We start from the raw sequence: 15,984 nt of genomic DNA, 5'->3' as shown, positions 1-15,984 counted from the left end.
CATGTGGAAATGTCTTTTTATCACCTGCTGTTGCCCAGACTCAGTTCTAAAGCCCATTTCATTCTCTTGGCTGCAGCTCCGCCTCTCGTTGACACAGCTCCACCCCCCTGACTGCCCGGTGATGTCATACTGCTTGTTAAAACCCCTGTAAAAAAACAACAATCATATTCTCAGTCTACAAAAACTATAAAGCTGTTGCTTTGAGTCAATTGAGCCAAGAAAGAAAGTAACTAGATGACGTAACTTTCGTTTGTCATGTATGAACACCATTATCCAAAAAACGTTAATAATTAATAATAACGTGACTAATTTAAACGTGTCCAGTTCGAATATTTCGAGTAAAACATTGTCATAAAACTGTTTAAAACACATGGTCACCCTGTTCACTGTCAGAGTCTAATCATCACTTGTAATACATAACTAACGGGAAATGTTTTTCTCGATTCATCTTGAAAATTCATATTTACTCACTTCTCAAAGATCAATTCGGTCGTGAGAAACTGAAAGATGTTTCACGAGTAATGTAAATAATCCGATTAATTCTGTTTTATTCATAAAATAATGTGCCGTGGTAAACAGACGATCAGCTCTCCTCACAGACACCAGCTAATGACGATCCCGCGTCACTTCCGTCCCCAGTAGATGACGTCAAGCGGACTCTCTTTTTTTGCGTAATATTATTTTATTTTTTTAAAATACATATATATCCATCTATAATGGAATATTTAAATTTACATTAACAATTATAAAACAAGGCAGATAGAGAAAAAAAGAAAAAAACAGACACCAAGAACCAATCATTTGCAGAAATTCTGATTTTTTTAATTATAAAATATGGTTCTTTACATTCTCTTCCAATAGATCCAATTATTTTATTATTTTAACAAGTTTGCGAGCATTTTTAGATTTCATATATTCCACTGCTGGAAAGAAATGATCCAAAAAAAAATATTTTAAAAACAGATAAATATGGATTCATCTTCATACAGTTGCAATTATGAAGACATTTTTTTCCTAGAATCAAGATTATGTGAAAAAAATCACTCCTTTTATTTCTCAATACTATACAGAATGTATCGTGTTCCCAATCAAAGACTCTTATTCTGTTTGGTCGATTTTTATAATAAAAACGTGACGCTCAGTAATTGATATAACGTATCAATAATGTGCAGAAATTCTGATTTTTATATACTCTCTTCCAATAAATCTTATTATTTTATAAGTTTCAGAACCTTTTTAGATTCCATATATTCCACTGATGGAAAGAAATTAAATACAAAATATTTTAAAAACATAAATATGGTTTCATCGTCATACATCTGCATTTATGATTTTTCCCCCCTAGAAAAAAGATTATATTAGTATAAAAAAATCGAAATTCAACATCGAATTTTTGCGGACTGTCATTAAAAATGTAATGTTTATTTTGCCTATTAATTGATATACAAATAAAAACATATATTCGTAGATCCTATTTAGTAACTATCAACATGTACACTCAGACATTGGAGGAAGAATATGAATTTGAAATAAAATAAACATTTAAGCTTTTATCTTTTTTATTCTTTTTATACATGACAGTTTTGAAAAAAAGTTGAATGTCCTGAAGATTTACATTTGTAAACAAACAGTATAATGCATTCAGTTGAAAACATCTTTTAGAATTATTTACACATCATTACTCCTCTGTATACTGTATAGTGCACAATATTGCAAAAGCGTTAGGGACCCTTGTGAATGTACAACATTTGTAATAGCATTTGTGAAATCTAACATCTCGAGTGTGCGTGTCATTTGTAAAGACTCAATTCTGGGCAGTGGTAAAAACACATGTAAGCATCACACAGCAAGCGGCGGACGGGGTCTCTGAGCGTCGAGGCATCCAGACGAGAGATCTCCTCCACTGACAGACTCAAGTACCGGCCCACCTCAGGACACGCTCTCACCTGTGGCACATTAAAACCGTTCTCTCCACCTGCGAAAAGTCACCATGAAATCACATTTGCTTGCTTTCTACACGTTCAGAGTACTAGTGATGATAAACCTAAATAAAACGTTACCCTCTCTGTCTGCCATGCTGTCGAAGAAAAGCCAGTCGGTCGTGTGCGGGCCGTACTTGACGAAGCTGACGTAGTGACTGGTCTCGATACACGTGATGGCGAACAGATCCATGAGCTGCCGGACGCATGTCACGGGTCCCTCCCATGAGCCCTGTGGCCCTCTGATGACGACAGGTACATGTGCCTGTCGTTTCCGGTGAGTGTGGACCTGATGCAGACAGAGACGTGTGTTCAAGGTGTACGCGTGTGTGTTGAAAGCCATCTGTGTGTGTTTACCTGTGTGTTACAGGTGTCGCAATACTGCTTCAACTGGCCCGGTGTGATGTCATCATCCTCGTAACACTGTAGACACTCCCACTGAGCCAGTGATTGACAGATACTGCACTGCCTCACAGCTGATGTAATGAAATCAAATATGACGTAATGAATTTTTAATCTGATGTGACGCAATTAACACATTAGTTAACATTATTGATAGAATGAGGAAAAACAAATTTAAAATAAAGTGCAATATAAATATTAGCCTTATCAAATGCAACAATCCAAAAATAAGAAAGCATGAATATCTTGCTCACTCTCGTCCAGCAGATCCGTGATGTCCAGAGACATCGATGGCAGAATCACGTCGAACATCTTGAACTCTTTGCCAAATCTGGGCATGAGGAGCGGCAGACAGGAGGGGGCCTGTGAATGAGGTGTGCGTATGAGCAATTCAGTGATTGACAGCTGTGTGTCTGTCCTCGTGTCGGTGTGAACCTTCACCTCTGTGAGTTTTAGTCCGGAGTGCATGAAGGACGACTCCAGTAACATCTGCACGCTGGACACCCGCATGAGAGAAGAGAGAGCGAGGGGGGAGAGAGATGGAGATGGAGGAGAGACCGCAGGAGACGATGGAGTCGGCGAGACGGACGGCGGAAAAAGTTGATATATGAAACACTCCTGTGGTTGCCGACTCGCTGACCTACAACGACAACACAACCACACAACATCCGATGAGCTGCCCTGTTTTGATATGAAACCTTCATCATGTTTGGCTGAATCTTTTCCTGGAGTATCCATAAAAGAATGATGATAATTTCCTCACTATTTCCTCAACCTCATGTCATTTAATCGCTCAAATGTTTTCTTCGGAATAAAAATGCAGAGTATTGTTAATTCACGAACGAATGAGGCGATTCGCGTGAATTGAGCGTTTTGGATGCACATGCACGGGATTTAAAAAATCCAAACTTTGGTGAATATTTTATATATAATATAAGAAGGATCTTGCTTGGAAGAAGAGGTCAGACAATCTGGTAAATAGTAAACAAACACTCTTTACTCAATTTGAGCTGAATATACATGAGACTGGAAAAGAAGCCCCTTAGTAACCGATTACTAAGCAACCAGGTACTCCCAACACTGTGTGTATCATAATGATATTTCACAAGTTCTATTCACATCTATATTTTTTTCTCCATTTATTACTCTTTAACTTTATGTCGAACGCAGAGCTCGTCGCTGTCCGTTTCTGCACAGCTGTACAACCACAGTGGAGTATATAAATATCTATATTAAAAAATTACTTTTTGGCAAGCAGAAAATAACGTTCACAGAACATTACAGGCGGTTTAAAAAAAGAAAATTATAATCCCTGATGATTATTATTTACTAACTTTTTAATGGTAAAAATTATAAACTGTTAAACGTCAGTGACAGGTGCAATACAGATAACAGATCACAATAACACGTTATACCGACCAAAGAAAATGAAATGTGCGTTTTTTTAAATGTGCCCTGTTTACGAGTGATTAGAATTCATTAACATACACACTCTTCACCATCAAGTCTGACGTTTACGAAGTTTTAGTGAATCAGGCGGAAAGTTTTTGGGAAGGTCTGTTTTATATTTACACATATATTTACGAATGTTTGATGAATGAGGCCCATTATCTTTATATTTGGATGAACCGACAGAGAATGAGGGTGTTGACCTGATCTTCAGAAGCGGTTCAACCCGGAGAAGCAGGAAAAGCTGGTTGAGAAATTCCTCTGGATCTAAAAAAAAAACACACACGCACACAATGCGAGAGACCAACAGCATGACACAACACATGAAAACTGAACAAAATCCAGGTTATCACATTTTATTTTTCCTAAATACAGAAATATGACTGTTGTGATGCTTATAAGTGAATCTGAACTTGTGTTCCTTGCAGTATTGAGGTCTTAAAAAAAACACTCACACAAATGCACTCATACACACACACACACACACACATAAACATTTACAGAAACAAACACAAATGCACAAACACACGCACGCATTCACACAAACACACAGACAGATATGGGCAACATTTGGGGGGGGCAAGGGGAAGCAGATTCCCCTCTATGTCGTAATTTAATTATTGGAGACAAAGAGTTGCAGATGTGATTTCTATTTCCGCATTGAAGGGGGCAGCAAAACGAAAAAAGATCAATATGCTATGCATTACGTACTATGTTATGCATTACGTAATAATACATACTACTACTATCCGACAAAATCAGTCAAAATGGCTAAGCGTGCCAATACGTTGGATAATTACTTCAACAAGAAATCAAAAACAGATATTGCTGCTGATGAAGGACATGTAACCGAGCAGTCAAGCAGACAACAGAGCAGATTTGAAAATGAGAATCTCCAATGTGAGCCGTCAGGTCAGTTAGCCAGGCCTCAACAGACAGCGCGCGTCCTGAGCGAGATCCAGTTCACGGACCAAAAATGTCTACCAATTTTATTGAAATCGGGCCGTATCAACCAGTTATTTCCTTTCCAGTGACTGACGGTATAAAGTTCAGAAAAGAATGGTATTGGATTTATGAATGGTATGGGATTTATGGGATTTATGAATGGCTGGAATTTAGTCCCGCCATTGATCAGGCTTTTTGTTTCCAATGCTGCGCATTTGGTGGCAACGAGACTAAAATAGACACATTTCAAGTCACTGGATTCGGCTACTGGAAAAAAGCCACGGAAAATTTCAGTGAACATCAGAAGAGCAGCGTGCACATTTCTCCAGGTTTGAAAATGAAAAGTCACTAACAGACACTTAAAATGGGAAGCGTAGCGATGCAAATAAGCAGTGAACACACAAAAAGAGTAAATAAGAACAGAGAATATTTGAAATAAACACGCAAGACTTTGCTCTTTTGCTGTCGCTCCGGTATTGCTCTTTGTGGTCATGACGAACGGATGGATCAGAAAATCTGGGAATTTTTTTAGCAGTTGATGGATTTAAGTGCCACTGATAACCAACTAATTGATCGGCTATTTAAGAAGAGAGAGAGATCATTTAATTATGTACATAGCAAGCACCAAATTAAGTTGATCAATATAATGGCCGGCCAGGTTAAAAGCGACATCATTCAAAGAGTGCACAAAGCTAAACTTTTTTCACTTATCACGGATGAAACGCAAGATTTAAGTAGACATGAACAAGTTGCAGTGGTTTTAAGATGTGTCGACGGAGACCTCGCTGTCCATGAATCAATCATTGGATTTTTTCGTACAGACAAAACAGATGGTGAATCTTTAGCCATTCTATTAAAGAATGTATTGACATGCTTCAATCTTGACATCTCCAATTTGCAGGGATGGGCAGTATTTCAAATACATGTATTTAAAATACGTATTTGAAATACAAAATAGTATTTTGTATTTTAAAGCCTTTGGAAAAATCTAATGTAATTTGTATTTAAATACATTTAAGATGAGTATTTTTGCATTTTCAAAATACTTTGAGCCAGTCAACCTTTTTATCAGGGTGTTTTCGTGCATCAACCAACATAATTCAGGCCAGACACGCCCTTCCCCAGCCCCAACATTCATGCACGTGAGCTTCAGCTGTAGCTATAACCCAGCATTGGATCTGCGACTTTTCTGGAATAATGTGAGGATTTCATGGTCAATTTTATTTGTGTTTCAAATATTAACGTTACTGCGTGTTAGGTATGGGTGATGTCATGACAACATCAACATGTCGTAGATTCGTAGCGATTATATAAAATGAATTTAACTTTTTTTAAATAGTTTATAGAGCTATTGGGGTAAGTAAATATATATGTGCACCTTTTAGTGGGCAGGAATAATTGGAAGATGAGAGTGGAAAAAGAAACAAGTGTGAATGAGTAATTGTGATTTGTTATTATAACTGCCGGAAAGGAAATTCAAATTCTCACTTTGCACGTTGGCAGTTTTTTTTGTGCACGCTCTCCGAGACGGAGTGTCACGTGTAACGCGGTAAGCGTTGTAATAAGCGCACAGTTGCCGCTTTCTATTGTTGCTTTGTGCAGTTGAAGCCTTGTTTATACTTTCACAATTCACATAGATACGCCGCGAAACTGTTTACTGCGCGCACTCCTCATTAAACCGACGAGGCTTTTATTCTTGACGTGCTCTCTGTTGTATAAGTCTGTGAAACGACAGGGGGCGACTCTGATAAATTCTTCTACAAATCATCGTCAAGGAGCGATGAGAGGAAGTCATTTGTTTGCCGAATAATTTGTGAAACACTCCTCTCGTGATTAATGGATTTCTGCACATATAAATTGATTAGGTTTTGGGTCATTTTTAGGTCAGTATGTGAAAAAGGTTTTGAGTACACTTCTTAAACCCTCAGTAAAACACAGTTAACTTCAAATTGTAACATTATAACAAAACATATCAATATATCATAACATTAAACACACTAAATTGAAAAATACTGTCTTATACATTTTTAAATGCATTATTTTCTTTTAATTAACGATTGTATTAAACAAAATAATCTCCATCAGTTTAGTGTATTGATTGTGTGCATCTGTGATGACACTGATAAATGATACACCACACAAAATCTTTAGATTTTAGTAGAAAAAAACAACCTTTGTGTGAATAATGGCAAATTCTAATTTTATTTATTTTAGACAAACTTTCTATTTTTGTTACTGAGTTCGAAGTAATGATGGAGATAAAACATAATACATTTTTTTTTTATAAAGTGTCTTTTTTTGTAGTTGTGTATTTCCTACCGGGCAGGGGAAGGGAAGCGTTAAATAAAATGAAAACGAAAGTTTCTTTTACATGTATTTATGCCCATCCCTGCCAATTTGAGAGCGCAATGTTACGATGGTGCTGCGAGTATGCGAGGACCCTATCGTGGTGTAGCTGCACGGATTTTAAGCGAAAATCCGCAGGCAATGTATGTCCACTGTCACTCGCATATACTCAACCTCTGCATTGTGGATGTCTGTCGCACAAACACAGCCGTGAGACACATGATGACTAATGTCCAGTCTCTCTATAACTTTATCAAGGGGTCAGCAAAACGGCATGCTGTTTTTGAGTCTTTGCGAGTTCAGAACAGCAACTTTGCGGATAAAAGTTACACACTGAAATCTCTCAGCGACACAAGATGGAGCTGCCGTGCAGAGGCTCTCAAGGCCATACTTGATAACTTTGAGACTGTCGTTGACACTCTTACTGAAATTTCTGAAAACGATGTGCGAATCGGGGGACAGGCAAGTAGTCTGCTGACATCAGTTGCCGACTTTTGCTTTTTTTTGTTCCCTTGTATTTTGATGCAACATGTTCTAACACAGTGCAATATACTGTCCAAAGCGCTACAGTCATCCACATTGCATTATGCTAGTGTAAAAAGCCTAGCATCCACCACAATCTCTGCTCTTTTAGCAATGAGAACTGAGCACCACTTCCAGCAGCTTTGGCAGTTCACTGTCGACTTCTGCGAAAAGAACAACTACCGTCGTCCCCAACGTCCATGGAGGAGATCCAAAGCAGTTGCGACAGGAACAAATTCAGCTTCAGCCCAGGACTATGCACTGAAAAAAAACACACGCACACAGTCGCACTCATACAATCATGCACACACACAAACGCACACTCACACACATGCAGACACGCCCTCATACAAAAAGGCACACACACACACATGCATGCCCCCACAAACGCACACACACCTTTCTCCTCGTTGGTATATCCAGCATCTGCCGTCTCTGCCTGTAGAAGTTTGCGCAGGGTCATGGTTTTACTTGCACACACATAACCAAACCTGCAGAACCGAATGAATCATGGGGATTATTTCAACACACTACTTTACATGTTCTCCTCCTCTGTCACGACCAGAAAACATTCAACATTTCAATGAAGTCAATCCTTTCCATCCCGTCCAGTGAAATTCTTAATGCTTTGATTCCCAAAATGTTGACGTTGTGTTTCCTGAATGTGGTTTTCACTTCATGACAACTGCACTTGTTGTTTGCTTGCATGAAGGAAGCGTGTATTACATGATGATAGCTGCATGTTAACATTTGTGTTCTCAAAATGTGAAGAGTGGGCTTACTCTGTACCTGCGCAAAGGATTGACAATCTCACAGCGCAGAAAATCCTGAGCATTCCTACTGCGAGGATTCTTCTGAGGTTCAGTGGGCCAGAACAAAACCCAATCCACAGAGCTACAGCAGGAGAAAACACTGCCAGACAGAAACACAAAACGTTTACACACACCATTCAGAAGAATTTTAAATCGATGGCGTAATGCAGAAGCGACTGTCCTCTCACCTGAAGAGAGAAGCGTCCAGATAGCAGGAGTTGAGATGACCCTGAATGCCTTTCTTAAAGCCCTCGTACAGCACCCGAGCGTCCAGACCCATCACAGGAGGAGTGTTTTCATCCACCCGCTGACTGCTCCAGTTAGCGAACGCTAAAAACACACTCACAGTCGTCATTCACAGGCGCGTATGGAAATTAATGTTCTTCTGAAGATGTCCCTTTTCACACCTATAGAGTTGCAGCGGTCCACCTGGTTGATGGGCGTCTCCGGCGCAGGAAATCTGGAGTCGCGTCTGCAGTTGCGCAGTTTGACAAAAAGCCCTTTGTTTGCGGGACAATGGAAGTGACGTTCGCCGAGATAACTGCCATCTGTGGCAGCGGACATCTCCTGATCCTGAAAAAAACATGCGCGTGCACACCGCTCATGAATTCACATCAGCACGTCTATAATGGCGATGCATGATTTGCTAGTTTAATGACTGGAAAACAATCAGCGAGTCTGGGCGCAGGGTGTAAACGGGTTGTCCCGATTCACTTAATGAGGAATGGGTGATTTTGGGGGGTAAAATGCAGTACAGTGTTGGGCAAGTTACTCTGTAAAAAGGAATCCATTACTAGTTACTAATTACATATTCAACAGTGTAATCAGATTACTGTACAAATGACTCTCTCCAGAATAATTGAATTACTTATTACTAATTACTTTCTATATCCTACATCAACCTAGATTAGTTCGTAATTCAAGGATAGACATGAAACGACTCTTAAATCATTTAAATAAATCATATAACACTACATAAATTATTATTATTATTAACTGACCAAAGTATTACAAATGTAAAAACCGATTTTAAAGTTAGACTTTGAATTTTAATGTCAATTCCACTATTGCACACGCATATATTACAAAGTATTTAGTTTAATCACATCAAAAGTATTGTAATTAAATTACAGAAAATGAATAAGAGTTAACCCCTACATAACTTTTTCAATGGAAAGTAATTAAATGACAGTAACTAATTACATAGTAACTAGTTACACCCAACACTGATGCAGTAAACCAATCAGAGTCTCATCTCTCATTCGCTTTAAGATCCTGTTGCACAAGCTCCATGGCGGATTCGCTATTTATACTGTGGACTAGATGCTTCTTCAGAGAGAAAACACATCTGCTCGCGCGTGAGCCGGATTTTCATCTTTATGTACACGATAAAAATCGTTTTTATTGTAATCCATTTATTTTTTATAAGGTTCATGTTTGTGTGCTGCTGCGCTTCCCTCTGTGTAGTAAGGGAAGTGAAAGCACGTTTTGGAACCGCCCAGAGGCACATTTTCTAAAAACGTGAACTTTAAATTATCACAAAAAAAATTGCGTCGTTGACTTTAGAGCAGGTTTGAGTTGGTCTACATCGCAGCCAATTTTCAGTTTCTCAAAATAGCAAGTCGCAAAAATGCACTTGAAAACACCTCTTTTTTAGACCAGCATGCCCACGGGCGTAAAAATGCATTTGCCCATTGGCCCATAAATATAAAAGCAGTTTTATGCTTCAAACAGATGATGGTTATTATAGTTTGCTAAAACTAGAACCTTTCAAATATTTGTTTACCAAAATACAATTAAATATTGGGCTAAATGTAATTTGAACAAAAACTCTAATTAGATAACAATGAAATAACGTTAATAACATAATGACATCGCAAAACTTCAACGAAAATCAAAATACCTTGGACAGGTTTTTTTATAAATAATAAAATGACAAATGCACATAAACAAATTGCTAAAAAAAGGAAACTAAAAACAGTAAAGCTAGCTGAAAGTTTGAACAACACTAGCACACAACTGAAAACAAAACTATAATAACTTTGAAACAGCGATGAAGAATGAGACGCCAAAGTTATGTATTTCAACATTAAGCGACACTTAGAAACTAAAGAAGCGAAAGAAACATTTTCACAATTCAGTTCATTCGGTTTACCAGCTCGATCCCAGCAACAGGCTCCGGGACTCCAGTGATCTGTCCAATCCAGCGGATCACTCCGAAAAGGGGCGGGTCATTCACCTCCACCATAGAACCCACTTCGAACCAAGTGTCAAGCCCCGCCTTCTGCTCGACGATTGGAGGTGGAGAGGGAAAACTGTGGAATCCGTTATTGAAGGAGCGTGATGGGTCAGTGGGAGGTGACGTCGGGGGGGCCTGCGGCTTATTGGGTGGGAGGGAGGGAGGTTTCAAGGGAGGTTTGGGTCCAGTTAGAGGAGGTGGTTTCAAAGCCACTTTGAGGACGGAGCTGGACGGAGGCTGAAGGGCTTTTTTAGCCGTGACTAGCATGGCTGGTTGGATCAGAGGTCTGTCGGTGGGTGTGGGCTCTTTGTCGTGGGTGGGTGACAGCGGCTGAAGTACAGTGTTATTGGATGGGGGCAACTGGGGCAGTTTCGGTAGGGCTTTGGGATTGGCTGCTGTTGGAGGAGATCGCTCCGATCCAGTTTCTGTAAAACAACAAAAGAAAGAAATCAAACTACAGGAACGCTTACTTTTGAAAATGTCACTCAGAAACGTACGCATTTATTTGTTTCTTTGATAACCACCTGTGGTCTCATTCCAAATCTGTATGACGCAAAGATCGGAAGGTCTTGGTAAAAACACCAGATATCATTTGCGCAGATGCAAATTTAACGTGCAGTCATATGAACCACTCTTTTGAGTTCGCTCAAAGCCTACTATTGTTATTCTATTCTGTACAACGTTGGCACTCCCAAATACGTACGATCAGATCAAGGCACAAACTTCATGACCAGGGTGTTCGCAAAATTGATGAAGCAGTGGAATATAAATCATCTGGTGTCTAGCGCCTACCACCCGCAGTCACAAGGCGCACTCAAACGCTTTCACCAGACATTAAAAACCATGCTCATAATTTTCGACTAGGACGAAGACTTTACATTTTACATTTACATCTATGCATTTGGCAGACGCTTTCATCCAAAGTGACTTGCATTGCATTTTACTATACATTTTTGTTTTAAGTGCAATACCCTGGGATCGAACACAAGACCTTAAGTTGTTAACGCAATGCTCTTACCACTGAGCTAAAAGAAAGCTCCACTCTTGTTGTTTGCTGTACGTAATACTGTGGCAGTCGGCGTTGGAAGTCGCACAAGAGGTCGTAACCTCCTCTACTGGTGACTGTATGCTTTGAGTTTTCTAAATTTATCCTTCAGTTTTTTGGGGAAGTTCAACTAGTGGACGCTCATCCAAAGCGAGAGAGTGTTTTGTATAAGAAGAGGGAATGAATTGAAACGAGAGTAAGATGAATAAACACTGACAGAGCTTTGATTTATTCTTTAATGGTGAATGACTGTTACCTGCAGTTACATGGGAAAGCGGGAGTAAAGCCCCGAAGGTGGCTGAAGGGATCGAGCAGAGTTTCGTATTTTTATGAACTCCATCCCATGATCCAACAGCGTGATCCTGACCACACAAAAACACATCATATGTCAATGATATGCACAACATTTCAATACAAGCCTGTCTGGCAACGATCCGGTGGACTGTAAATTAAGGGAAATCACTCATACAAGATATATAAATTACCGTTTTCAAAAGGTCCCTAAAACTCACGGTATCTTTACTGCATGACTTTTAAACAAAACAAATATTTAAAATTCCAGCAACGCTAATTACAAGCCATTTCTGCTGTACACAATCACCCACAATTGTGCTCCGAGATTCTGGTTATGCTTTACTCACCAGTAAAACCCCCACAAACACTTCAGAAGAGGGCCGATCAGGTAAGGGTCCACAGAAGCGTACGCTTCCCCGTCGGACGGCATCACCCTGCGTGAAACAGACTCTCTGACCGATGCAGAACAGCGCTGGAGGACTGGACTCTGCCGCCCGGGACAGAATGCTGACGGGACTCGGGCTGTGATTCTGATGAGCGTTACTGGATGAAGTCTGGTTGGCTTGGTGTGTATGGCGATCGTGGTCACCAGAACTAGACGTGCGTGATAATCGAGGGACTGTGAGTTCACTGGCTGATAGAATGAGGCCGCAGCCTTCCGGACAGGTGAACAACTGATGACCTTTATAGTTTCCATTCGATTTGCCCTTGCCAGCTGCCCAACCCTGAGACAGCACACACATCAATTAAAAAAACACACTTCATTTGAAATCAAAATCATTCAATCCTGTACATATCATATTGTTTATTTTAGTTGTTTTTTTATTAAATCAAAGTTTTCTTTCTTATCAACGTTTCAAATGCACGAACATAACACAAAGAACAACAAATACTGTAAATATAATATTAATAGCAGAATTGAATCGATTGCAGGTACACTTCATAAGAATTTAAATGTATGATCACATTTTACATTTAAATTTTGTTTTAACACCAGCCGGCACAGATATTTTTACAGTACACAACAAAAAACAAAATGTGCATTTAGCAAACTATAATGAGTTCTGTTGATAACGCAATGTAAATAGTTTTTTTAAAAGTTGTGTTTCGCTTTCATTTTAAATGTTTCTTTATGAGGTTTAAGGTCTTTTCACATACCGTCGGAAATTTTCGTATGCGTTTTAGGGGTGTAATGAAACATCGATATGGATCGATACATTGATTACATTTCTAACGAGCCCTCATTCCGTGACGTAACGTCTGTCTAGGCCTTTACTGCCAAAGGGCGCATTTTCGTTTATTTTCGTCTTGTGAATGAAGAAGTGAATGCCGTGCAGCAACAAGGCGGTTATAGCAGTGAAAGTACAGCGAAAGATGCAGAAGACGTGATTGCTGTCGAACGCAAATCGTGGGTTTGGAAATATTTTGTATTCAGGAAAACAGAAAAAACTCACAAAAGAGACCACTGCTGCAGCACTTGTTTAAATGATCTGAAGTTGTGTGACAGATGAAACGTATAGGTTTAAAAGCTTCATTCTTTGTTTTTTTATAGTTTATTTATTTTTTATTTGTTTTTCCCTTCAACTACCTAAGTCATCATTTGCACTATTGTTGAAAGACTAATGCCAACATAAGCTTCATTTTATGTGACATTTTCCCCCATTATTTATTTTTCTTTCTTTAGTTTGTTGTTATAAATGTCCCTGTCCAGAAAGAGATTGTGCCATTTTCAAACAATGTAATTACACAATCATATTTAAAAAAATGTGTTGCGTTTTGGGGTTATTAAAAATAACTGCTTGTCTAAACTAGCCTAGTAATGTCAAAATATGGATTAAATGAATCAAATTGAACCGCAAACATTTCAGATGTATCGGCAAATAGCTTGCAACAGATGCAAAAAAGTCCGGATCAATTTATGACGGACGAAAATATCGTAGCCAGTGAGACCATGTGATTGACACGTCAGGTCGTGTTTCATTTCTAACGTGCGCACACTTCGGACTCAACGTGCAATTGGTTTTAGTGAGCTGTACTTCTGGCCATTAATGATACTCGCAAAAAAATGTAAAACTAATTTGACACATTTGGGGATTATTAGTACGCAGAAATGACAAGGCACTGGAACAACATGACAAGAGTTTAACATAACAAATGAATCGTCGCAAGTTGATGTTTGATGTCGTTTTATGACTAATTCTGTCCTCACGAACCAAGTTCCAGACGTTAGTCACCCGTCACCGCTAAATCACACCTTCCCTCAGCTACAGACAAGAATTATCCGACTGTGACAATTGGAAAATTATTATCGCTTTTGGTTTATTAGCATTTTACCAATATATCGTAATTAATATGTACATGAGCAACTAAATATACACTAAAACATTTCCACTATATTTAGCGCCGCGCAATTGTACCAGAACTACACAAAGGTTCTGTCGAAACAAGCGTTTGTTACACAGTGTAGTCACACAGGCATTTGTTCTACATTTATAAAACATTTTATTTCTGCATCATCATCATCGGAGCTTAGGACATCCCAACACAATTGTGCGAAGGAGTGTGGAGAAATTCCCAGAGCTGAAACACAATGAAATATGGGAAACGATGAGCTTGTGTGTCGGTGATCTCACCTTCAGCTGCACCCCGAAATAAACACCCGAGCTTCCTCTGGCCAGCGGCCCACGGAAACGAAGGTCAGCTTCTGCAAACTCTCTGGACTGGTTCCAGTAAACCCAAACCTCGGAGCCCAGCGCTAATGACGCCAGTCTCTGGAGCCGGTGTGGTTTGGCCAGCAGTCTCAGACGCTCCTCCAGGTGACGGACGGGCTCCAGCAGACCGGCAAAATCAGCTCGTACCTCAGCCAGCACTCGCGTGTCTATCTTTACCATGGAGCCGATATCAATGACCTGAACAAAATCAAAGTGCGATTGTGAATTCGCCATTTTACTTCCACTTTAGAGAAATCAACATTTAAACCCAATCACATATAAATAACCTCAAATAATAGCCACAGATTCCCAAATAGTCAGATACAATGTTGTATAATGTCAACTGTCTCTAAATATTTAGATCTTTACTGATGTTACAGTATATAGTGTTCACGTGATGTATTGTTTCTTACTTTGACCCACAGGTACTCTCCTCTTGCGCTCTTTTTGCCCCCTTCCTCCTGCTCCTGACACAGTTGCCCCCGCTGCAGCCGAATGGTTCCTTCCAGGTGGTCTTGCAGTTTATAGTCGGACTCGACCACGTACATTCTCGGGGGGCGTCGTCTCCTGCCCTGATGCGCGTCGCCGGACATGATGACGACAATCCGTACAGACCTGCGTCGACACGCAACAAAACACATTTATAAAGTCATAACACGAACATTTACTCTTTCAAACGAAAGAAAGACGATATAATGCATTTCCCATGACAAACAAGAGACGAACCCCAAGTAGCCTGCAACACAGTTTAAAATGATCTTTAAACAGAACAGTATTTACACACGCGTATAGTGAGCAAAGGTATTTCCTCCTGTTTATAAACCTGAATAACAACAGCTAAAAGTTTGTTCTACGTTATAAAGTCGTTTAAATGAGATAAATACAAACGACCCAAAGTAGTTTTAACTTACCGACGGTCTCATCACCGTCCGATAAAATAAACACGCCGAATCAAAAACGCAATAAATCCTCACTTCACAAAACTAGGAAGTGCGGTGACTGAATGATGAATGGGCCAATCAGACGCGAGGGTTTGCGGAGTGGGCGGGTCTTGGCTGTGTGGGAAATTCCGTGGTTTTATTTTCGTTTTGAACAAATCACTCTTTTGCTTCTATCGGCGGATATGTCTCATATGTTTCCGAGAATTTATCTCACATTATACACACATTATATGTGTTTTCCTTGTTAGATCTTGAAGATTTTGGACTAAACCAAGCAGTTCTACATGAAAATGTACTGT

General features: G+C 39.5%; 2 protein-coding genes across 2 annotated transcripts in view; both read right to left on the bottom strand.

Moving 5' to 3' along the window:
* LOC130437229 (ER membrane protein complex subunit 4) overlaps positions 1 to 616 on the bottom strand; it is a 1,890-nt gene extending 1,274 nt beyond the window's left edge. Inside the window, exons 1-2 of the mRNA XM_056768508.1 lie at positions 472 to 616; positions 25 to 145 (exon numbers count right to left, since the gene is read on the bottom strand). Of these exons, the coding sequence (XP_056624486.1) occupies positions 25 to 128 (104 nt within the window). The 5' untranslated portion in view covers positions 129 to 145; positions 472 to 616. The remainder of the gene's footprint in view (positions 1 to 24; positions 146 to 471) is intronic.
* A 925-nt stretch (positions 617 to 1,541) lies between these two features.
* Positions 1,542 to 15,739, bottom strand: LOC130434781 (ubiquitin carboxyl-terminal hydrolase CYLD-like). Its single transcript, XM_056765154.1, has 16 exons — positions 15,656 to 15,739; positions 15,158 to 15,359; positions 14,667 to 14,942; positions 12,381 to 12,758; positions 11,996 to 12,101; positions 10,611 to 11,119; positions 8,863 to 9,028; positions 8,644 to 8,785; positions 8,433 to 8,555; positions 8,043 to 8,134; positions 4,034 to 4,097; positions 2,823 to 3,021; positions 2,636 to 2,744; positions 2,337 to 2,455; positions 2,061 to 2,268; positions 1,542 to 1,975 (listed from the first exon to the last, which is right to left on the bottom strand). The coding sequence occupies exons 2-16, from the start codon at positions 15,335 to 15,337 to the stop codon at positions 1,791 to 1,793; spliced, it is 2,856 nt and encodes a 951-aa protein (XP_056621132.1). The 5' UTR covers positions 15,338 to 15,359; positions 15,656 to 15,739; the 3' UTR covers positions 1,542 to 1,790.
* Between the last annotated feature and the right edge of the window lie 245 nt (positions 15,740 to 15,984).

The sequence above is a fragment of the Triplophysa dalaica genome, chromosome 1 (genome assembly GCF_015846415.1).
Source record: "Triplophysa dalaica isolate WHDGS20190420 chromosome 1, ASM1584641v1, whole genome shotgun sequence".
In the NCBI taxonomy this organism is placed as follows: domain Eukaryota; kingdom Metazoa; phylum Chordata; class Actinopteri; order Cypriniformes; family Nemacheilidae; genus Triplophysa; species Triplophysa dalaica.
Note: the sequence above shows the minus strand (reverse complement) of the source record. Positions and strands in the feature narration are given on the sequence as shown.